General features: G+C 37.5%; 1 protein-coding gene across 5 annotated transcripts in view; it reads left to right on the forward strand.

Annotated features, from left to right (window-relative positions):
• The first annotated feature begins 69 nt into the window (after positions 1 to 69).
• The window catches only part of TBCK (TBC1 domain containing kinase), a 95,889-nt gene continuing 71,525 nt past the window's right edge, over positions 70 to 24,433 (forward strand). For 2 of the 5 annotated variants that reach the window (XM_071808214.1, XM_071808213.1), the window contains exons 1-4: positions 110 to 249; positions 513 to 605; positions 5,665 to 5,899; positions 8,312 to 8,384. In XM_071808214.1, coding sequence (XP_071664315.1) covers positions 5,707 to 5,899; positions 8,312 to 8,384 — 266 coding nt within the window. In that variant the 5' untranslated portion in view covers positions 110 to 249; positions 513 to 605; positions 5,665 to 5,706. Of the gene's footprint in view, positions 250 to 302; positions 361 to 512; positions 606 to 5,664; positions 5,900 to 8,311; positions 8,385 to 24,433 lie in introns of those variants that run through there. The other 3 variants (XM_065837823.2, XM_071808210.1, XM_071808211.1) reach the window with 3 other exon arrangements.

A 24,433-nucleotide genomic window follows, 5' to 3' on the forward strand; every position in this document is an offset into this window, starting at 1 on the left:
ACACGGTGAGGGGTGGGGGAAGATTGTGTTTTGTTTGTTTTTAAAAAAAAGACCCACACAACAAGAAACTTCAGGCGTTACGGAAGACGACTCTGTGCCAGGGTCCTACCGGCGTCCGTCGGGCTGCAGTGACAGCGCGGAGGGACGAGGGTGAGCGGGCGGGGGCGCTGGCAGGTTCCCCTGAACCAACTCCGTTCCTTCCACAGCCCGGAGCCCCCGCCGAGGAACCCCTCCGCCGGTGGCCTTTGGGTAGCGGAGGGGCTGAGGGAGCGGCGTGGGGTGGGGCGGTGGCGCGAGGCGAGTGCTCCAAGTCAGCGCCGTGAGGGGCGCGGGGCTGCTTGGCGCCGTTTTGTGCTCAAGGTGCGAGCGCCGGGCTGGGCCTGGAGCCTCAGGGCTGGGGGGCTGTGACGAGCGCCCTTATGGGGCCTTACAGCTTACCGGGGTTGCCCGGGGCTACCAGCATTTCTAGCAGTCATTTAGCAAGCGATTTAAAACTGATTTATCTTTTCTAGGTTTAATTATTGAACAAATGGTAGCAAACCCCCATCCTTGTGTGCGTAGCAGAACAGACAGACAGGCTATAACCAAAAGACACTGAGAAACAGGTAAAAGAAATAGCAGGTTTATAAAATAAATATCACTAAAAATCTATCCTGGTCTATCAAAATTAGGTTGTATGTATTCTTTATGCTATCCAAGTGCTATTTTTTTCCACTAGCTAAATGTTCTACCTGCAGATATTAAACTTGAGATGTCCTTAACTGTCACAGACTTTTCTGCCTGGCTTTCAAAGGAGCAGCATTTTGATCTATGTAGTAACATTGTAAACGCTCCAGACAACACCAGTAACTCTTCTTACGCAAATACCTACATATAATACAGAGGTTTTTGTGTATACATGACAAAATTTCCAAATACCACTGAGACACAACATTTTTTAATCTTTGCTGATGCTTATATTTCATTTGAGGTAAATGGTGCCTCAATATCCCTACATGAGTAGGGAAAGGAATTACTATTTAGCATTTTCATTAAGTAACTTTTTTTGTCAGTTACCTGTGCCAAAACCACCATGATACCTGTCTTTTTTTTTTTCCCCCCTGAATTTGTGTATTCATTGAAGACAAAATAATTATATTGGAGCCTCGTCAAAATCTGATTTGCATTTTTTATCTTGAGTAATGGTATTATAATGAAAATTCTGTCACACTTATTTATTCTGTCTGTTGCTGAATTGGTGTAGCTGGAGTCTGAAGCAAAGTGTTTCTTTTCTGCACTGAATTTATTAGTTTAGACAGAATAACAATGCTATTTTTTTCTTTTTTAACTTTCTTTTATTTCTTTTTTAACTATGCCTTATGTGTGTATGGTCTGTAATTATCTGCCCATGACTCCATAGCTATTCTTTACTTATAGGTAGAATACTTCTTACGTCAGTTAATGTTACAGAAGTCAGGAGATTTTGTAGAAGTGGACATTTTGATGTTATGCCACGGGGGAAAACATTTGGTTAAATACAATACTGCTTACGTTTAGATTTCTAAGAAATCTTATGAAATGTCTGTAGTACAAGTGGTGTTTATAGTAGATGTTTACTGCAGATAAAAAAAGATTTGTAAGATGAACTAAATTTAATCCGCAGTCCCCCCACTCTCTGCATGAATTAAGCTGATAAGTTAATATTTTTTTAGTATTATTAAGGAGTGACTGTGTCTCAGCTCATTATTGTGATTGTCCTAACAAACTTTTATGTATTTTCTGTGCTCCATTCCGTAAGAATCAGAATTCAGCTTTTCTTCAGTAACTCATGTATTTTAATAAACTTTAGGAATACCTGAGTGACAGTGGACAGCAGGATAGAAATCGCACAACTTTTTTTTGTGAAATAGCAACACTAGCTAAAATTGGATTTTTTATTTCAGTTGCTTTATCAAATTAGTAGTTGCTATAGTTGCAAGAGGAATGTTCTAAGACTTAAGAGCAGAAGGTATATTGTGGAATGATTTATTCTTATGAAATGGGCTGCTTTGTTGAAAATACTGTGATTTAATGGAAAACAATGTAAGCACAGGATGTTTAGGCCACCTGCCCTCCTGACATTTTTCTCAATTGCTTTAATTCAGTACCTATACTGATTATAATTTAAGTTTTAATTCTGAAAAGCTGCCTTCATTAGGCAAGTGACGTTTACACCTGAATACTCAGGAGGCATTTAAATAACTGGCAGTTTCAAATTACTAATGGATGTTAGCACAGGGTTAGTTGTCTTTATTTCTGCATGTGGATGCTTTAGAAGCCATAGGTGTATTTCACAGGATGGATTCATTCTGCTTGGTTTGTTTGTATGCACAATATTTGCTTCTGAGACTCAAATTTTTGTGTTTTGAGTGTTAATTTTCTTTAAGGACAGAGCTCTTGGTGCCCATTGGCTCACTTGCCTTAGCATTGCTACAGTAAAAAAGTTGTAAATGATGGCTAGAAAGTGCGAAATTCTGAAGAAAAAATGTTTGTTCTCTCAGAGTAGCAGATGTTCAGATGAGCAAATAAATTGCTCAGTAGATGGGGGGCTACTGTTTGTGTTTTATTTCTCAGTGTTGGGCAATGGAAAGGCTATCAAATGAGAGATTATAGAAATAGTGCTAATCTGAGTATTAAACAGGCACTTGTAAATGTCTTCTGGTTTTGGTGGATTTTGCTGAGAATGTTGGTCAGTGTTTCTGTGCACTGTCAAGGTTTCTATGGGAGACTTGGATGGGATAGTGGACCAGGGAAGGTCGTTCAGGGGTGGGATGGAAATCAAGCTGCTTCCAGGCTTCTAATCTTTATGCCAGACCTATTTTGCAGATGTGATAGACTGTTTCTCATATACAGAATAAATGGTGCTTTGGAAATGACGACTCAGTCATTTTAAATTACGCTAATAAGACAAGTCTTCACTTCCTCTTCCATCCTCACTGGTTTGGATTATCTGAATTGAATTTCCAGAACTCAATCCCAGAATTCAATTTGCCGTAACTGTTTCTGATGTTAGTTAAAAACAACAAACCTTACTTTTTCTCTTTTTATTTCAAAGATATGGGGAAGTTCTACAAGATATAACTCCTGCAGGGTGTAATTCCTCCAAAAAAATTAATGCATTACGAGTCATTTCTATGTACAGGAGATGTGTCTGAGGTGTAAAATTGTGTGCCTTGAACATGAGGACATGTGTAGCGCTATGTTTATATTTGTGCCAGACCTTGATGAGGATTTAAAATAAAAAACCAGAAACCACAATTATCAGATGAATTTTTTAAATATATGTAACCCTTCTGTTTGAATTTAGAAATGTCAGTAACTCACAGGAGTAATGACTGTAGTGAAATAATCTTCTTAAACCATCTTTCACTTAAGCTATAATGTGTGGTCATTTTAAAGGTGGTGAAAGGATTAAGTTTTTAAGCTTGGAGTTACTTGGTTTATTTTCAAGTCAATCCCTGGAATTTATGGAAGTTGAGAGTAAAGGGCAGAGATCAGTTTAATTGTGAAGGCAGATATTGACAGAACTAGCTCTTTTCCATCATCAGAGAGCATTTTTTTCATTGCTCTACTGGATTCCACAAAATTAACTCCATAATAAGAGAATTTATTTTAATGCATACATTTTAAAATTCCTTATTGATACCTTTAGGTGCAGACAGGAAAGATTGTTTGCTTTTCTCATGTCTTCTGTTTTGTCTGTGTGCTTCCTAACCAGAGGAAGTGAGTGATAAATCTGCAGTTGTCTAGTTGAAAGCATTGCAGGTGGTCTAATTCATCCTTGTAGACCAAGTGATCTAGAGTACAAGAAAAGTTTAATCTCTCGAAGTGATTATTGAATTGATGATATTTAACAATTCTTTTTATTAAAATTCCTTTCTAAATGTCAGCTGAGTGCAGATACAATGTATTAGAGAAGCATGATCTACCAGATATTTTTTTTACAGTAAAAATGAAAACGTTCATCATCTGAGCAAATATGTTGTACACTACATATTTAACTTCTTAGAGACATAATGCATCTTGCTGTTTGGTGTAATTTTACTCTCCTTCTCCTCAACTCTGATTGTATTAACTTTTTTTTTTTTTTATTGTAGAGCAATTATTAGATTACTGTTGTGCCAAGAAAGACTATAATTCATTCTCTAAATGAAGACCCTTTTCTTTAGGGTTAATATTTTCTTTCTGAGGCTGAGTAGTTCATTTGGCAGACTCAATGTTTTTTACAGGAATATGGGTCATGTTATAAATGCACGGTTAAAGTTTTCCAATTGGAACTCACTGCATGCCAATAAATCCTTGAATTTGCACTCAGTCCAATTTATGTCTTTCCAATGGAATATTTTAACTGTGTATTGCATTGTTGGCATCCTAAAATAAATCACTTCAAAAATGCTAAATATCCAAGAGATATGAAAGCATTGTATCTTTACAAATAAGGGTTTCAATACAAAAAATACTACTATAAGAACTCTGATGCTCACTGTTGTTTTGTGTTTATTTTCTTCCTTTTTTAAGTTTCATTCCTTAATGCTATGCATTCAAAATGAGTATGATGATATATATTAGAATTTAAATGTACGTATCTCATGTCTGTGTTTCTTCAGGGGAAAACAAAACAAAACAGCAGCCAACCAAAAAAACCCAAAAAGCAACCCCAAAACATGAATGAGAACAGCAGATCAATGTTTGCTGAAAGAATGATTAAAAAGTAGCACTCAGCTTCCTTAGTGCTCTGCATAATCTTGTTCTACTTAGTTTTTGTTTCACGAAGCCCCTAAGGTGTTAAAAAATTATTACATCTTGTTTGAAAGAATTATGTTTGTTTTATAATTTAATCTTTTCGTATTATTTCTTTTATGGACGTGAAATCCTGAGGGTTCTTCCTCTTTTCCTGGATCAGCTGCATCTCTGTTTCTGCTCTTAAGAGCTGATAGTTGTGATTCTGTGGCTGACAAGAGAGTTGCTTGTGCTTTCCGCATCAGTGGACTATTTCTGTTGATTGTATGTGCAGATGCCGCCGGACTCTGTGCCATAATGTCTCTGAAGTGAGCTGGATGGTGCTTTTCTGCGTAGGCTCGTTAATGAAGCTGTTATTGTTCTGCAGCCTCTTGTCCCATGTTAAGTGGAAGTGCCATCTACTTCATCATCACAACTTCTGGACCAGAGCTCATCTAAAAGCAAAGAAGATTGGCCTTTTTATCTGTTTGTATATGTAACCTGATATACAAGTATGTGTGTGTGGATTATCACTAAATCTGGACTTGTGGTCTGCTGATACAAGATGGTATTTTAGAATAAGTTTTTACTGTTTGATGCCTTTACTTTTTCTTTTTAATAAATAAACTACTATATTGCAGTAGTCGTCTGAATATCATCTGTATCAAAGTACTTATCTGCTCCTAAAAATCTTTTTATTTAATCATTAAATCTGTGCTTAAAACTATCACTATATTTTAATATTGAGGTGTAGTGTTATCGTGCAGCAGCACTGTATTATTATTATTTTGTGTTCATTACGCAAAAACTTCCCTTTTCCCCGTAACAGAGAAAAAAGCCATTTTAATTGCATTCTTTAGTAAACACCTAGTAAGCTGAGTCACAAGATTTTACAGATAGATTTTTACTCTGTGTTTTTATTTAAAGGAACACTAATTGCTCTGAAGGGCTTAAGATTGTGCAAAGAAGATGTTTCCTTTAAAAGACACTGAGATGGGCGCCTCCACCTTTTTCGCCTCAGCTCTGCCACATGATGTCTGTGGAAGTAACGGCCTTCCTCTCACACCCAACTCCATCAAAATTCTGGGGAGATTTCAAATCCTTAAAACAATCACCCATCCCAGACTTTGCCAGTACGTTGACATTACCCGAGGTAAACATGGTAAGTATGTGTTTAAAAAGGAAATTTTATGTATGCTTACAGTTATGCTTTTGTGACAGCATATCTAAAGATGACTGAGCAGAGTATTGCCTTTATAGCACCAGAAGGTGGCTGTTTTCAGTCTCGAAATGGCCCTATGCCTTTGCTGTGACTAGAAGTACTGGTGCTTTTGTTTTTTCTCTGCAGAGTCAAGGCAGAGGTCAGTTGTTTGTCCTCTTTTGTGATACGCTGATAAAACCTAAGAACTTCCTTCTTTTTATACCTTGCTGCAAAATTCTTGTACCCGATTTCTGTGCCGTGTCTTTGTGGGGGACATGGAAATACATGTATTTTTGACACTGAGCTCCTAGCCAGTGTTTAATGTTGTGAACATTGTCACATGATGTTTAGGTTTCTTGTACTTGATTTACAGTTGTTCTCATTGTCTCAGTCGTCTCGTGTCTTGGCTGCAGGCTTTCCTTAGTATTTGTTTTTATTGTAGCTCTTTAAGATCTTTTCCACTAACAACTACTTTATTCTGGTACAGATATGAGGGTTTTTTTAGTAACTGTTCTCACACTTATTGTTAGCTCACATAAGCCTTCAGTTGTTTTTTTTCCTGCTTCAGATGATCTTATTCTGTTGCAAGCTCAACAGGACTACAGAGCTTAATTTATGCAAAAAGGCTGCAACATCTGTGACAATTGGAGTGGTTGCCAGCTTTAACTTTTAAATCAGCAGTGTTCCCATATGAAAGTGCATTGTATGTATTTGTTTGAATATCTACAGTAAAACAAGTAATTTTTTTTTCCTGTTTAGAATGCAATATGATACGATGTTTCAGATTTTTAGAAAATGAGGATGTTGCTCACTCCAAATGCTGAAGTATTGCATGGGGCAGGTTCTTTGTATGTTTTCATTTGCTCTCAAACTTGTAAATTTTTCATTTTCTGCAGTCAGGAGATCTAAAAACTTTATTCATTTTCATCCTGGTTTTGCTAGTACCTCTTGAAATAGAAACTGAGATTTTCTTTCATTACAGTTTGGGATGAAAACTGAAGAAATATTACCTAACGTAACATTTATTACATAAAATGTATGGTTAAATAGGAAAACATGGCATTTTTTATAATGAAGAGTCAATGACATGAAGGTTTATGAGTGTGTATAAACATTAAGGAGAAAATATCTCCTGATATTGAGATAACTTGAAGGATGGCAAATAAAATCTCTAACCATGTAGTCAGGAGACTGTTCTGTTTCTGGTTGTTAGAATAGCAGTTAATCACTTTCAAATAATGTGGCAAATTTTATCATTCTGATACCAGTGGTGTTTTTCTCTTGTCAAGCCTATGCGTAGTGATGTAAAGTTATTTTTCTTGCAAATGTCATTTTCTACCCTTACAGAGAAATATGAAAGCAGACTAGGAAAGCAAAAAGAATACATGTGTGTGTTACCTCCAAAGACCTCAAAAGAGGAATATATAAGTAATAGAAAAACATTCAAACTGATTTTTTCTTGTGAAATTAAACCATGTGTAAATCTTTGCTAGTATTGTAGAAAGCAATCTCAGAATTTCTTCTTCCAAAGAAACCTTGAGTGGTCCTTTGATTTCTAAGAGGAAAAACAAAGAGTTAAGTAACAAGCATTCCAGCTTTAATGTGATGACTTGTGTTCCACCTTTTTCCACCTTTATCTTACTCTAACAGTAAAAATATGTTTGAAATAGATTAGTTTGATTTGGTTTTGAATCTGAACATTCACCACTAGCTGTTCTACAAGTAATGGAAGTAGCAAAGCCTGACTTCTTTAGGAGTTATCTCACACCCCCATGTAACATTGTCTTTTCCTATTGCATAATCGCTGTCTTCAGTGCAACAAGTGTTTTGTCTCTTCCCCTGTGTTCAGAGCCAGCCCATCAATCTTCAGAACGTGTTGGACCCCTGCAAGTCCTATTGCTTTTTGTTGGGTAAGAGGTACTAGAGCTAGTAATGTGCTACTTGGCCCCTGAGGACTGAAACTTCTGTTCTTGCTTTGAGTCCCTTTACTCAAAGCTGGTGTTACTTTGAGTACTCAACTCAGCCACATATTTCTGCAAATTTGTAGATTCTTATCTTCTTTGATATCCCTACTCTTAAGTCAAATCTGACTGACATTACCTGAGAGGTTCAACATTTATAGGAGCTTACTGGATGGATGGATTGACAGTTCTTTGCATGAGGAAACAGGAAAAGTTAATCTGCTGGATCTTATAAATTAAAATGGTGTGATATCCAGAAGTTGTACGTCTTTAACATTTAATTCTGTGTAATTTTCCATACAATATATGTCAAAATAACATTTGCCAAATACATAGACGGAGAAGTCTTTAGTGCCATTGGCTCAGTCTAGTCCTCTGACACGTTTGTGGTTTTGTTTTTATTTTATATTAGAGAGACTGGTTGTGGCAGCTGAACACTGTGAAAAGAGTCTGGAAGATTTGCTACGAGAAAGAAAGCCAGTCAGGTAAGGTGGCAAGCTAAGCCTACATCCACTCACCATAATTTCACATATCATCTGTGGCAAAGTCCCAGACCTTTTTTAAACTGTTACTGGTTTATATAAATTTTACTCTAAGTTTAACTTGAAGACATTTCTTATCAGACAAACACGAGCCTGAAAGGTGAGTACTTATTGCCGCATGATTCTAAAAGCTAGAAGGGTTATGGTGGACTTGCTTACAACTGAAATACGTTGGAACTCATAAAATCCTGTTTGTCTTGTAACAGTAGTTTTGGGTTTTCTTCTTAAAAATAAAATCAGACCTGTGACAGAGTAAGTAACTTCATAAGAATTAATTTGAAGATTGTATGGGTACTAGATGATGAAATACAACCTTTACTAAATAGGACAGAATTTGGTTTTTGTTTTTCATATGTGGAAATGTATTAATTTATTAACGAGAAAGTGGACAGGATCTCAGATACATGTGCCAGGGTGCTAATAAGTGATTTCAATTTGGGTTAGTATAGTCCCTTCAGCAAGGCTTTGGTCAAAACCAAGTCCAAAGGCTGGATGTCAAGAATATTTGCTTTCATATTAGGATGTATGGAATAGTTGAGCTGTGTCTTTAAAGAAGCAAATTAACAAAACTAAAAACTGTAATTTTTTAAGTCTATCACTATTTCCTTTGGAGTAAAGAAGTGGTTTCTTGTCCTAAAGAATACATAACGCATAACATGTGAAAAGTGGAAGAAGATAAACATTATTTTCATTTGGGATAGCAAGGGATGGTAGGCTAACTGCTTGTTTCCAGAACGTGCAAATACATAAATATAAAACATATTTAGGTATCCGAAGTCTCTTCATTCTAGTTTTTGAAAATTTTGTAGCAAGCATTAAACTTCATCTCTCTTGATATTCATCCAAGCACAGAGATGATGTTTACGCAGTAAAATAATGGACAATTTTTTGTGTGTCTTCCTGGTTAACAGCAGCTAACATTAGGCATCTCAGGTGGGTTGTGTTTGAGAAGATACTATCTGGATAGACTTCCCGTGACTCATGTCAAATTGAATTTGTGTAAAGGGAGTAATACTGGATCTGTAGCCTTTTGAGCCTCGCAGCTCCTAAATAGGATGCTAGCTGTGTCATCTGGCACAGATAAATCTAAAATAAATCTAAATGCAAAATGCCCCGTGTGTTAGCTTTCTGCGAATTTAAGCTTGTATGACTGTGTTGCAGAGGGCTATAGCTTGAGGAATGTTAGGCAAATATGGCTTCCATTTTTTCTGAAGATAGAGAGAGGTATTTAGGTGTAAAGGGCTTCTCCTGTGTGATATGTATATTAAAGCCCTTCATAGTTTTGCACCAGCTTCCTATTGTGCAAAGTTCCAGAAATAGTTAAAGCATCAGAAGCTCTTTTCTTTCCTTTTTCATTCAGTTCTGACACTGTTCTTTGAACATATGTATCTTGGTGTCAGATGAGAAGCAGCCCAGGCCGTCTGGTGCCTCTTGACTGTTTCTGAAAAAGTGTGCGTGTAACTATTTTAATTTGCTTTGAATTGCTTCGTACAGTATACTTACGCAGATTTTCTGACAACTTCAATTGCAATTTCCTCCTGCAGCCTTACAATTGCAAGGGGAAAGTTGTCCTTTTCTGAGGGGTAGGAAATTTATATTTCTCTGTCGTAATTCTATAAACAAAACTTTCTCAAATAACTTCTGCGGTCTGTATGTTCATCTGTCTGTGCTATGTGGCATCCAGGAATATTTTTGAGACCTTTTTAGATAGTTTGCTAAGGTGTGCAACTTTGTTTTTTTGACATGCTGAGAGAAGCTACCTAGTTTCTAATAGTTACCTCAGCTATTATATTTGGGCTGTGGCCCTGTGGAGAGTAGATGCATAAAGCCTGGCTTTATGTTTTCCTCATGGATTGAGAGAGTTTTTAGTGAAATAAGTCATTCTACTATCTGATCTTTCTTTTAATGAGCCAATTGGGATTTCTTCAGGAAGCTGTAACACCTGAGGTATAGGGCTAAAATATAGCCAGTGTGTATGTTCGTAACTTTAAGAGACGTTAGTGGTTCGTCTACTGTAAATTACAGCTTTTGCAGTAGTAGCTAAAAGATGAATTATGTTCACTTCAAATGAAGTTTCTTGCAAGAGCGGCATTTTCCCTTTACTTCTGTTGTTTTAAAGGAAAACAGACATTTTTGGTTCTTATTTGAGACCCATAGATTTCCAGAAATAATTTGGATGGATCAATTCCCAGTTATAGGTTACATGATCTGTCTATATCAGTTACCTTTGGAGGGAAGTATTTGGCTTTTTCCATGTATTCTGTTGTATTGGTCAACGATAGCATAGCTGGTTACACATCCGGAGTTGATGTATATGCTATTGCAATTAATTTTAAAAACTGTTTATGGAATGTGAGAAGCTGCCCTTCTGGTTTCTAGATTAATTTTCCTTATACTTGCCAGTAACCTAAGTCCTTTGCACCTGTACCACAAGCTGATGTAAAATCAGCAGGAAATCTTCTATTATGTTAGTGCTGAAATTCAAGACATTACATTATGGACTGTCCATCTTCCCATACATACTGGAAGGCAGGCCATACAGCTGTTTGGTAGTTATTTGCAGTTAATTTTTCCTGAAGTCATGCATCAAGTGTAGCATACATTTCTTAATGTATGAATTAGATTGAAAAAAGAAACATAGCGGAGTTCTTTGTTCAATTAACCTGAGCATTTCACCAAGTGTTCTAATGAATGGGTTGCTCATAGAGGCTGAATACTGGAAATAGGAGTTTTAACCATTTACCTTATCTGCTCTGTCACAGTGCAGTAAATTGTTTTACTGAGCATGCCACCAGAATTTTTCTAGAAATTGGATTTGTAGTATTCAGTAACTCATTCATTGCCTAACAATACCGTGACAGCAGTTTCTAGGAATTACAAAGGTGGTTTGTCATTGTCCTCAAAGTTAACATGCTCAATTTCCCTTTCAAAGAGTGATGCAAATAAGTGTTTGGTAATTTATGGCCAGATTATCTTCTCTTTTGAGTGATGCATATTTACGATCCTGGAAGGAGCACATGCTGCTGTTAGAGCTCTATCAGGTAGATTTCAAGAACTCTCAAATGGATGAAATGAGTTGACTCTTTGCAATTCTTACTATGGGTAAACAGATGCAGAAACTGGATTTAATGTAGTTCTTTAGTGTTTTCTGTGTTTTATTCAGGGGATAGACGTGTAGACATCATAACTTCAATTAATGCTTCTAAGAGTGACATTAATTCCAGTTTTCTTTACTGTGCTTCCACAGTGAATCACAGTAAGAGCAGGGGAGCTCTTTTGGAGTTGGGTGCCACAGGGAACTTAGGCTGCAACTATGGATGTGAGTTTTAGGATAGGATAGGATAGAACAAGAATTTTAGGCATTGATGTCCTGTTGTTTTTACCAGACCAGTCTCCATTGTCCTCTCTGTGAGAGATTGTAGTCTGGGCCATTATTTCCTCTTTGATTATTCCCGCTTTGTTGTCCTCTTTGTTGTTACTATGAGTCAGAGAAAATATGCACTTTATTTTGTTTTATAACAGTCACATCAGTGTAAAATCAGCTCTCTGAAGAATGTACAGGAATCAGTTAAATTTTTAAAGGGATAGGAATATATGTACATAGTCAAGCAAAAATACTAAATACCTGATTTAAGCTCGTAATAGTTTACTGCTGTTCAGAGATTTGAAAATGTGTCTCAGTCTGGCTGACTTCCTTGTGTCTTCTTGCACATGCAAGGATTTTTTTCCTTAGGAATGAGTTGAAAATAAGTCACAAAACATTATGGTGGTAGAAGTTTTGTGCTTCAGTAGTCTGACTTAGGGTAGTTCTCGTGTTTGTGGCAGTCAGAATTTTACTAGATTTTCGAAGTTGGTATTTATTTTAGCGTTGTTGGTACCACAGACCAGAATGTAAGATGTGAATTTGTTTTTAAGGTTCTCCATCTTTTAAACACATTTACAACTATTCCTTTGGGATACCTTTTCCAGACAGTGTTAAAGGAGTTATTTTCTCTGCTCCTGTGTTGTTATGATAGGAGTTGTGAGCTTTTCCTTTTGTGTCACGCTTGAAGTGTGTTTCTTCTTTGAAGAAGTCGGTCTGCACTTGTATTCATAATAATAAAAACGCCAGCAAATACTGACATTCAGCAGACGTTTGGCACCTACAGGAGAGTTTCTGGATTGGTCTTCAATTCGTGGCTTGGGCAGTCTAAGCCTACTCCTTTCCTCAATAAAATACAGTTGTCATATGTTTTGAAAGTCATGGTTTTGCAAAATTCCCAGTGAACCATCAGAGATACAAGGTATAGTTTGTTATACATGGGACATTTGATGGGAAGCAGACTGTGCAGCTGTTTACTAGTTTGGAGAAAACATGATCTGACCGATTCAGATGAGTGCATTTTATTTGCTTACTGATTGGATTAGATTTCTTTATGCCATCCTTGCTGTTAATGCGCTTTTGGCAAACTCGAAGTGAAACTACGGTATAGAAGAGGTTATTAGATGGGGGAAAAAAAAGCAATTATTGAGTAGCCAGGGATTCATCAAAAATATTGTGAGACAGGTGAAAGTCATCAAAAGGCTGAAGGTTTTACATGATTTGACTCAAAGAGCTGCATATTGAGCAGCACTTCAAGGGCTGAGTGTATTCTGCTTTGAATCAAGTCTGTGTTGGAATTTCACATGAGAAATCCATATGTCATAATGAGGCTGCATTTAGCAAGGATAAATGATGAGGCACTAAAATGAAGTAGTGTTAATAAACAAACTTAGAATTATTTTATTTTCCTAAGCATGTGTGAGAGTCTATAGTTTGGGCATTTAGAATCTGTAGAGTTTTGCCTTAGTTTCTTGCCAATGCTTTACTTCCAAAGCTATGACGAAAGATCAGCCATTAGTCCAGACTTGTTTATATATCATTCAATGATGCTTTTCTTCATGTAGGAGTATTAAGTAATTTGGAGTCTGACTTCAAATCTTCCCGCAGCATTCCTTTTAGCATAGGTTGTCTCCTCTGACTTCCTTTCCCCTCACAATGAGAAAACAATTGTTTGGAATGGAAAAGGGATATGGCTTTCGTGAGGCAGTCGAGGTGAACATTATTGCTCTTCATGTCTGAGTGACCTTTCTAGGTACAGAACCAAATTCTTTGCTTGTATAAGTTGGCTGCACTGTACGGTGGCAGCACAAAGACAGCTTGGAACACATGTCCACATCTCCCTTACATGTGAAACGTAACAGTGAGTGCACATTGTTTCTTGTCTTCCTCTCTTCCAGGAAAAAAGAAAGCAGAGGAATCCTACTCTTTGAGATTATAATAGTGTCTGCTTCATGCTATTAAAAAGTAGACATGATAGCTTTATACAACATAAAGTCTGTAGATGTGGAAAAAGTGTGTAATTATGTTTCAACATTTTGCTCTACTGTGCTTCTTCTGTAGTCGCTTGTAGACACTTCATGCAGATTTCCGTGCTAAAAGCAGTATTAAGGATCTTGAGCGGAAGATGAGTTATGCTAAGTTAATTGGGAACAAAAGCAGTGGAGAGTTTTGAGTTTTCAGTATCTTGTGAAACAGGATGTTGAGGTTCTCTCGAACAGACCAGACGCAATCCTCAGCAGGAGGGTGGCTTCGTTCTGCTGAGATACTTCTACGCAGAACTGTGTAAGGATCAGTGTTAAAATTCCATTCTGCGTAAATAAGCAAACTACTACTAATGAGCTAATGGCTGAAAAACCAAATGTCAAATTTGTACTGTGCAAATCTAACCGGATTTAAGCCACATCATTAATCTTAATGTTGATTTATTATAGTTGTGTTTAGAATAAAATTGTCTGTAGACTTGCAAGAACAAGATGTGGTTAGTATATGGTTATTCTAACTTAGTACCGTGTTTGGCACTTCATCCTGCTTTTAGGAAGGAAAAAAAGTCAGAGCTAACACTCATTAAACTTGCTATACAGTGTGTACTTCTAAAAATGGATTTTATTTTTAAAGAGCATGCTCTTAGATTTGGAAGTACTGAACAATGTCTTCAGGGGAGCTCTTGTCACTAATTAGGGATCAGACCGTCAGTCTATTTAGATGCATTGATATGCTTGCAAACATCTCTAACGTCATTGTGGTTTGAGATAATTTCTTCTGTGCGTATGGATGTTCTCTCCTTGGGCTCAAGCTCCTTATTTTACGGTGCACAGAGGCCCAGACTTGTGCCTTCACTCCAAGCCAACTGCTTTCCTACCTAGAAGCTGTATTAGTCCCATACTGTCCCTACATCAGTGTTGTGCCAGCCTTGAAATTACACATTTATAGAACATAATGTTACAGGAGACATTGTGTAGCATCTTTTTCTGCACCGTGTCATGAGGACAGCACTAAGTTGATTAAGTCGCTTGACTCCTGAACCAAAAGGACCTTCAGATGGACAGATACATGTGCTGACAGAAGGAACTTGGATTGGGATTCAATATATGGGTTTACAGCTAGGTAGATACCAGGGAATTGGAGACTGCTGTGATAGGAGTGTTTAGAAGGCTGGCAGATCAGGCCAGTTGTAAGGTTTAAAACTGTTAATTTAATTCATTAACAGCACAGATCTTGCTAAAGGTAAACTCATGGACATTATTAATCATCACTGCGTACACAAAATTGTTAGTCTTTAACACATTGTAAATTAGCTCTGAGTATACAATACCACAGAGCTGGTGATGTACAGTTAACAGTGGTAGCTGTAATCAGGCTTGAGAGCTTAATAAATGAAGTCAGAACTGGTGTGGACTGATCTTTCTTCTACTATTATCTAATGCCTGATATTTTTATGTTATCACCGCTCTGCAGCCCCCACAAGGGCTGGTCTCTTGTACACCCAGCAGGGCTTGTTTTGGTTTATGTTTTACTAGTTATCCTCTGTGTGTATTTGGGAGTATGTCCTGCATGTTTACAGTCTGCCTCTCTTTTCCTTTCGTCTGGCAACTTTTGTTATGTGGTTTTCTCCTACATGCAACTATATCCATCTCTGTTTGCCCTTTTGATGATCACAGTTGTATCACTTTCAGGGAAGCTTAATATTAATTATATGCTGATTAATCCATTCCTAATTTATAGTTACAGGCATCTGCATTGACTACACTTAAGTTTATTGTTACCTCTCTTGATAGGTGTTTCCTGCCTGTTGTGATGACGCATACTGGGATATAGATCAAAGCGATGCACATCCAATTCCTTTTGGAATACTGGTTGTTAGCTATGAAATTCCTAACAGCACCGTTGCTTATTGGCCTAGTTGCAAAGTCCCTTTGATCACCTGAGTTTGCAGACTGTTCTTCTCTTGGAACTTTCTGCTCTGTTTCACTTTTGAATAGCATCTGTACTGTTGATATAGGGATCCAGATTTTTTGAGCCAGCTACTAAGGCGTACCTAAGTATGGCTTTTAACCTTAGATATTTAGAAATTTTTGTTTGTTAAAAGAACACTGTTGCAAAGTATACTGATTTACAGGAATGCCTGGGTTTAGAAGAGCTGTGCACTGTTGCAATTTTTATTCATAGCCTTAAAAATTCTGTTGCACCTTTATAAAATGGGGAGAGGTCAGAGTGTTAATTAGGAATGTGACTTGTTGCTAATATTTTATCCTCTGATGCAGAGATGCCTAAAGTGCAGCCTTTATCTCAAAGGCTGAGAAATTAGTAGGGAGATTACTTTTGTGTGGGTTTACGAAGTTCTAGGTCCTTTTCCTGCTGGTAACTCATTAAAAAGAAAGCATGCTCAGTTGTCATTCCTAGTAATATCTGTGCTTAGTGGATATAGTGGTTATATTTGTTTATTTGAAATAACTTTCATTTTTTTTAATCTAATTTATTTTTTAAAAGGTAAATTATCTTCTAGTCTTAAATCTACAGCTTCTCTATCAAGAAGTAGCCAACAGGACTGCCGTGCTCCTTTTTTTTTTTAATAACTGGCAGTGCTTTCACAGAACTGGAGAAATGAATAACAAAAAGTCGATCCTGTCTGGGTGCAAGGACGGTGTTACTTAGTATTAGCTAGTCAGGATTTCTACATCTGTCAGTTCAGTTTGTACTGCCACACAGCTGCAATAATGCGAACTGCATCAATAGCTGCACTTCGTTTCTAGCTTTTCTTTTAAAAGATTTCATTTATCAAATTCTTCATGAGATTTTTCTAATTCACCTGGGGCACCACGGGAAGAATGAGAGAATCCGTGTCCTTGTATAGTGAAGTTAGGGACCTGTCACTTCTGTTGCAGTGGGAAGAAGAAAGCGTGACTGACATTAAGCAAAACATTATTCTCATGCCATAGATACAGGTGTTCCTTAACATAAAGTAAAATATGCAGTTGTAACCTTAAATGGGAGAAAGCACCCCTATGATCTTACAATGTCTACTCAATACCTGGCCCTCAGTTGCAGTAGGGCAAGAGTCCTCTGCCCTGAGAGGCCAACCATGTGTTCTCCCTGCTGGGAGAAGCTGTGGATGGCTGCAGCTCAGACTTCTGCCTCTGCTTGTGCCCTCCTGATGCTGCAGCTCGGAGGGAGCTGCTGCAGGGAGTGCTGGCTGAGGTGGGCAGCTGACTTGGTCACAGGGACAGTTGGTAGGCTGGCTGTGCTCCCCTTGGCCCACAGTGCTGCAGTGTCATTGTGGAAACCAGGAGCACAGGTTACCTCAGGACAGGATGAGGTAAAAAAAAACCTTGGGTGACCTGTACTAAGAGAAGAGACCTTTCTCAGGCTATGCCCATATTAGCAAGTAATGTGATCCAATAGGAACAGATGTGTAAAGCAAAGTGTGCTATACGTCTTTTAAGGGTGACGAGTCCATATAGGTCCAGTCTGCTCTGAACCAAATGCCCATTAGCAGCTGCAAGGCAATAGGCAGGTTCTGGATCTTGTGTTCTGGTTCATATAAAAGGAATCCAGTTTGTGTGCTCTGAAACCACTCTGAATCGAGCATGGTAGGAGGAGCTGATTGGGAGGGTATGCTTTAAAGGTACACTCTGATCCGAACTTAGGTCTTAATGCAGAACTCCTGAAGTTGCTTTGATCTCTCTGTTGCAAGCACAAAACTCTAGGTTGCTGTTCTCGTTTATTTAGCTTAAATAAAACTCAGTTTTCCATTAGCTGCAGAAAAGCCATGAGCTGGTCCTACATGAGTAGCTTATGTATCCCCTTTGCTGATTATTGATGTAACTGTAAGTAAATTCTTTCCCCTTTTCATCTTAGTTTCCCAGAATTCCTGACAGATATAATTATTTTTCCAAAGATGGAATGCTTACTGTTTCAGTGCAGAGTGAAACAGGGGAAGCTACAAGTTGTGGGATATAGTTCTTGCTTTCCTTTATATTCCTAGAATTAGGGGTAAGATGCTATAAGAAGATGAGGGTGGTTGGTTCTTGGATGAATTTTTGTGTTTGTGTGTACTTTTGAGGAAGAAAAAAATATTTTCCTCTGTATGTCCTCAGTAATCTCTACACATTCTTTACTTTTAAATAGAGCACCTGTGAGGTTTCTCACGTTTGTGTTCTGAGCCACTGTAGTGAGCTGGCATAACATTAATAGCCCTCATGCAAATTCTTAAAATTCTGAACACTTGTGTTATTTTCTTGACCATTAACTACCCTAGAAAACCTTTTTGTGTGTGTGTTTGGTTTTTTTAACAGAAAGGTAATTCTTACTTTCAGTGCAGACTTCCTTCTCCTCATCTGAGGATTCTTGAGTGATAGTCACAAGATCCTCTTTAACCTCTACAGGAATTATTCCTTGGCTGCTTCTTGCACTGAATTATGTGTGCGAAAGAAGACAGTTCTGCTCAGAGAAGCTGAATTCTTAGGGGAGCTCAGTTCTCCAGCATTTAGGTCTTTGAAGAAAAGGAGCTTTGGCTTTTCGTGCCCTGAGTGTTTTGAGAATTCTTTTAACTTCTAGTGTACTGGAGTGTGATTTTTGCACTTGTTTTTTTTTACTCCTCAAACAAAGGGAAAAAAATCTTGGGTTTATTCAGAAGCAGAAGATGTGATGTTGAGAATCCCATTATTACTAACATTTTCTTTCTTTATCACATTCCACAGTAATTCATAATACATAATCTCTGAATTCAGGCAGTATTTTAGTGGTTGGGAGCCCCTTGCTTTGGTTGCCTGAGTATGAAGGCTGGATTTCCAGCTCATCTATTTTATTCTCTTCCAGCATAGTGAAGTAGCACATCTATCCAAGCTGAGAGAGGTTCAAAGATAAGGAAGACACTGGATTGTGCAGTACCTGCTTGATCTGTGATTAATTTATATTTGGCTTCCAGACATACCTGAAGTTTGCAAGTTTATGATAAAATGTAAAAGCAGACACGTGAATTCTTTCCTCTCTGCTATCAGTAATCATTTGTAGTCTCCAGAAGCAGTCATTCAGGTTTAAAACTCACTAAGGGAAATCTAGGCCCTGGGTTGAAGGTGGGTTTTTTTATTATTAACTCTCGTGACACTTTGGTCTTCAGAGATCTGCAGACTTCACATGATGACAATGAAAAATGATATGAACACTGGAGACGTGTTTCTTTCCTATACTTGGGCTATCGCTACCGTGCCTTTCTGTACAAAATTTCCATCAAATCCTGAGCAGACAACATTATTTCATTTTCTAGTGATTTCCGAAATGTCATTTTTCTTCTGCTCTTGTAATTTTATCAAAGAGGATAAACAACTGGTATAAGCCAACTTCAGCTGTTTTGCCAGAGTGGCATTTACAAAAGTAATGAAATACTGGGGTTTTTTTAATGGAGAAAAAGAATGTTTAGCATTGTAAACCACTGTTACAGTGCTCTGTGTATGCTGCACAAATACATGTTCTTATAAGCAGAGAAACTAATATGCAAACTATTGGCTTTAGGAAAGCATTGATTATATTTTTGTAGAGAATGCTTAAAGCAGACTTGGAATTCTGTGGATATTCCCCAATTCATTTCTATCAATGCATACATTTGCTATAAATCAAGGACTATATAATACAGGAATGAAAGCCCCTGCTGAAAGACTCAACCAAAAGCATTGTTTCCAAATAAAATATCTTTACCTTTTATTCTTGTGAGTAATGTCACTCTAAGCAAAAACCTCTTCGAAAGCTTCCTCTTAGTAGTGATATCCCAAGATGTAATGATTCCTCTGCTCACAGTTGAAAGTGTGACAAGACTTTTAGTCTTGTAATGTCACTGTTGCAGAGTTGCTCCTATGAGCAAGTGTCGATTATGACCCACTCCTCATCAGAATGAAAACTTCAAAATGTTGCTGCCTTGGTGTTTACTTCTGAAGGAACTTTGCTGGGACACTCATCTTCATGGCAGAGAATCTTCAGCCCTAGTAAAACCACAGTTATTTTATAAAGTGGATATAGTGTTACAGCTTTTGGTTTATGAGGCTTCAGCTCTGTCTGGTTAAAGCCAGTGGTGGCAGGAGAAGAATCCTCTGTCATCCTGTTGAGCAAAGCCTGAATGGCATAGCACTTCAGGGCAAAAAGAGGCTACTTTGCTATCCGAAAATAATGTACCTCAAGCACGTGAACATTTGTTTCATTAAGACAGAGCTTCAAAAGTACAGTCTAAGGTGACCCACTGATACATTTTTTCACGTGTACATGACTGTGCCTTTGATTAAGGAAATGTTTTCCTTCTGGCCTTGGTGTATAGAGGGAAGCTGCACCAAGTTAACTGTGGCAGAATAAAGCGGTTCTGATAATATCCTCCCTTCCACCCCACTTCACTTTTTTCCTGGCAAAGACCATACTAGCGAACTCTGTGCCATATTCCCTCTTTTCCTAATGGGAGGAGGCAGAAAAGCAGTGATGAAATTAATCAGCAGTATCCTGTCAGCAAACCTTTGAAAAGAAGTAATTTCGGGTGACTAATGGAAATAGTAGAGACTTGCTGACTTTACAGAATTGCTGCTGAACAAGCAGATGGTACTGTTTATTTGAAGTGTAGTATCGAAAACTTTGAGTAACTTTCAGAGATTCATTGGGTGGACTAACAACACAGGATAGGCAGTTTTGGTTAATTATTTCTGATAACTGTGCTGGTTCAAGTAGAAATTAATGCCTGCACATTTTTGTTTCTCAGTGTGGATTCATTATCATTAAAGATATCACTTGACTATAAACAAGGAGAATGGAAATCATATTTTCTAAGATCTTTATAGTGAATGATTATGATGATTATAAAAATGATTTTATTATGTTCTTCTCTTTGAAAGAGCACTTTAAACATACTTGAGGTCAATATAGTGTTTCCGTAATTGACATAAGGCCAACACTTATACTTAAAAATTATATTTTAAAACAAACTTATATTACATTATGTAATCGAGAATACAGAATGTAATGTAAGCTTTTTTAAGAAAAATGTGGTGTTTTTTACCTGTATCGCTAATATATTTTTGGAGGGGAAAAATGTGGCAGTATCGTGTTCTGTAAATTTAGTCTAATTGAAGTAATCATTTTGTGTTAGTCTCAAAACATATATTCTGGTAGAAAAGAATAATAGGCCAGGTTATGTTCTCTTAAGTGAATTCTGGGTAGAGATCTGCAGCTCAAAATACATTTTTGTGTAGAAAGTGCATTGACTGATACTTGGATTTGATAGTCAACATGCCAACTTCAGCTATTGGAAACAATGTCTTCACAGCATGTGTGAAGCATACAGATGAAGGAGAACTTCACCTTTTGATCATTGGTTTGAAGGGAGATTGCAAGGATTTGACTCTGAAAACAGCTGTGCTCACAGATATGCAGGGATTCCAGATCTCCACAGACTTCTGCTTGTCTGGAAGGTGGCTAACGTGTGTTAAGTGAATCTTAGCTTTTCTGGTGTAAAAGTGATAGCAAAACAACAAGTATACTTCATTTTGCTGTTATGTTCCTCGGAGTTTTATTGTAGGAAAAGGAAATAGATTTTTCTCAATTAATTCGACTTCCCTACATTGCAAAAATCCTCAATCTGTCGAGTGCATCAACAAAATTTCTCATCAGTGCAATGCTACATTGAGCCAGGTGAAGAGTAGCCAGGTGAGGGATAATGAAAATGTTTTGTGAAGCACCTTGTTTTGGCGCTTGATACCCACTTTCTCAAGTCTGTAACCACCTTCTATACTGCCACATATGCTGAATGGATGTGCCCTCACTGGGAGTTACAGGGATCACATGGATTTTGAAATGCATAGTATTCTCTTTCTGTAATTTTTTACTGCAAAGTCAGTGTTGCCACTCTTGCCATTGAATTGTAACTGTAATTTTGTTTGGTTTAAAATGCCAGGTTAGTACAGTTTGATCACTTAGATGTGATTACTTCAGAATATTTTCTTTTTCTGTGAGAGAAAAATCTTACCTATGTAGCTGTAACCATGAGGTTTTGTCATCCTTCCTACCCCCTCCTTGTAGTAGTAGAACTATTATTTTGTGAAGTCAGCCTCATGAATGTGTGGACCTGGTGTCCTGTTATTTATTTGTCATTCTGAATTGGGCATCTACCTTTTCTAATGGAGCCCATTATATTAAGTTGTTGATTTTGTTTTCCTAACAAAGATTATGGTGAAGAATCCAAACCTATGATTTAGTTTACCTTTGACTCTCTGAACTGAGATATCCAAGACTGATCTTTTCTAGGTCTATTCTGTTTCCTGTCATCTATTGTCTATTCAAACCTGTAAAATTAGGTGTTTAAGCCTGAAAAGATTGCTAGTATGTAAGAATTGTGACAGAGCAGGATTTGGGAAGCAAGCAAAGTTTGCTTGCTACAGAAGTCACTTTTAGATTTCTTAGGAACTTAAGTGTCTTTCAAAGCATGGGCTCTGAGCCAGACACTGATCTGTAGTTGCCAGCTGGCATTTCAGCATGCAAAAAGCAATTGTTTTTCAGAGACATATTTTACTTTAACACAATGGAAAGTAAGAAAATAGGCACTACCTACTGTGTGACCATTCATCATGCATCTTTAGAAGTCACTTTTCCTTCAATGATTGTGTGGTTTAAGGCTCTGGTAATACTGCTACTTGGAGACCTGACTTCAATTGTTCTTAATTCTGCTCCTACATTTTACCAGTTCATTCCTTTTGGAGATACAGAAGAATGTGAGATGTGTTGCTTCCTTTAATGAAAAGTTTGCAGTGTGATGTTTGGTACATGTATATAATGCTATTGAAGTTAAATTCCTTATTCTAAATTTTGGGGTCATTGTCTTGGTTTTCGTCTTGTTCTCTTCTTGATACCTGTGCATCTAGTTGTTTTGTGTTAGTTATCTCAGAACATATAGTCTGTGATAAGAATGCAGATTCTGTGATCTAGTTTTAAATGAAGGCTACTTTACCTAATCTTTATATGCGATGATTTAAGTTTTGTTTATGTCATTGCACTTTTTGGTTCAATGCAATGTATCAGTATTATACCTCTTACATATGAGCCATCTGAGGCTAAGATGCAAAAAACGACTTCTCAGAAGTTAAACAGTGGCAAGATCAAAAACTGGGAATGTGCATGTGCCTTTCTTCTTTTTTGCATAAACCAGATGGCACTGGACGTTTCATTAAGATAGTGCTTTATAAGGTGTGCTTACTTTTCCAAAGGACTGTTCATTTGCTCCCCCAATTAATGGAATGAATACTGGATGTCTTAAAGGAATTCAAGGTGGGATGTTTAAACTTTGCTTTATGAGGAGCAGATACACTTAAATCATTCAGAGTGATAATGATCTGAAAAATCACCTGTCTATTAGAAATCTTTATGTGCAATCTGCTCTGTATATGAAGTTGTTCTTTATCTGTGCCTTCATCCATTGTTTTATGGACTTTTTTATGACACATTACGAGTTGAGACCTTCATAAAAATGTAACGTCATTTCTGTTGCTTTTAAAGTCATGCTTGCAGCTTAGAACTTTAAAGAAGGAATGAAAGGACTTCTTGAGTTTCCTCAGATGAGCAATATGAGCTCGTTGAAGATATCCTGTGTGAAATACCTCTGTGCGTGAGCTAAAGACTTCCTGAGGACTCTGCCTATAAAATTCATTATTTTGTCTTGTATTCTCTGCTTGTTGCATTCCCTTCCAGTTCATTTCATTCTGATAATGTGAATGCATTTCTGAGTAAATTGGCAGTGTTTACAGTCTTGGTCCCTAGTGCTATTTTTTAATCAAACACATAATAAAGTGCTAAATAAACCATTCCCACCTGCATCAAACTCTTTATGTTCAGCATAGGGTATTTTGTAATTTATTTACCCAGGAAGACCCAATTTATCTGCACATCTGGTTTTCAACCCAGTCCTGCTTTTCATCCAGTTTTCCAGCTGGTTGATTGAGGCATAAGGAGGTCAGATGGCTTTCTTGAGGTAGTGTGGTGATTGTCTCAGCTGGGATTATACCCAAATTTCATCCATTGCTGTAACCACTTGGCCACACCACTCCTACCCAGTCTGTCTGCATTGTTGGCGGTAATGGAACTAACTGCAAATGTCATTTTCTTTGGTTTATAGTTTTACTTGTCTTGAAATATTGTCGCTTTTATGAGGTCAGAAACATTACATCTGTTCACAACCTGATTCCGTTCCACTTTGAACAGACACAATTTTTTGTGATGAATCTCCTTCCTGAATTCCAAATGTGCGTTAGTTTCCCAGGTTCTGGGATAGTGATTGATGACAGTGCTGGTTTGTGTTGCTCTGGTGTGCATCCTCAGGGCAGACCCTGTCTGACACTCCTCTTTGGAAGAGGAACTCGTGTTTTTGCTCCTGTGTATCAGTGCCATAAGCTTCTTAAGACTCCTGGTTGCCGAGATTCTTGTCCTCTAGAGTTTACTTGTTTACAGCAATAATACAATGTTAGACTGAGATGCACAAGTTTGATTGAGGACTTTGTTAAGCATGCATTTCCGTGTGTGTACCCATGAGTTGTAAGCCTGAGGGAAGGAATTCTGGAACATGTTATCATCAGCATAGTCTGATTCCCTTCCTAAGGGAATTCAAAGTATTTCT

This window comes from Patagioenas fasciata, chromosome 4 (genome assembly GCF_037038585.1).
Source record: "Patagioenas fasciata isolate bPatFas1 chromosome 4, bPatFas1.hap1, whole genome shotgun sequence".
NCBI classification, from domain to species: Eukaryota; Metazoa; Chordata; class Aves; order Columbiformes; family Columbidae; genus Patagioenas; species Patagioenas fasciata.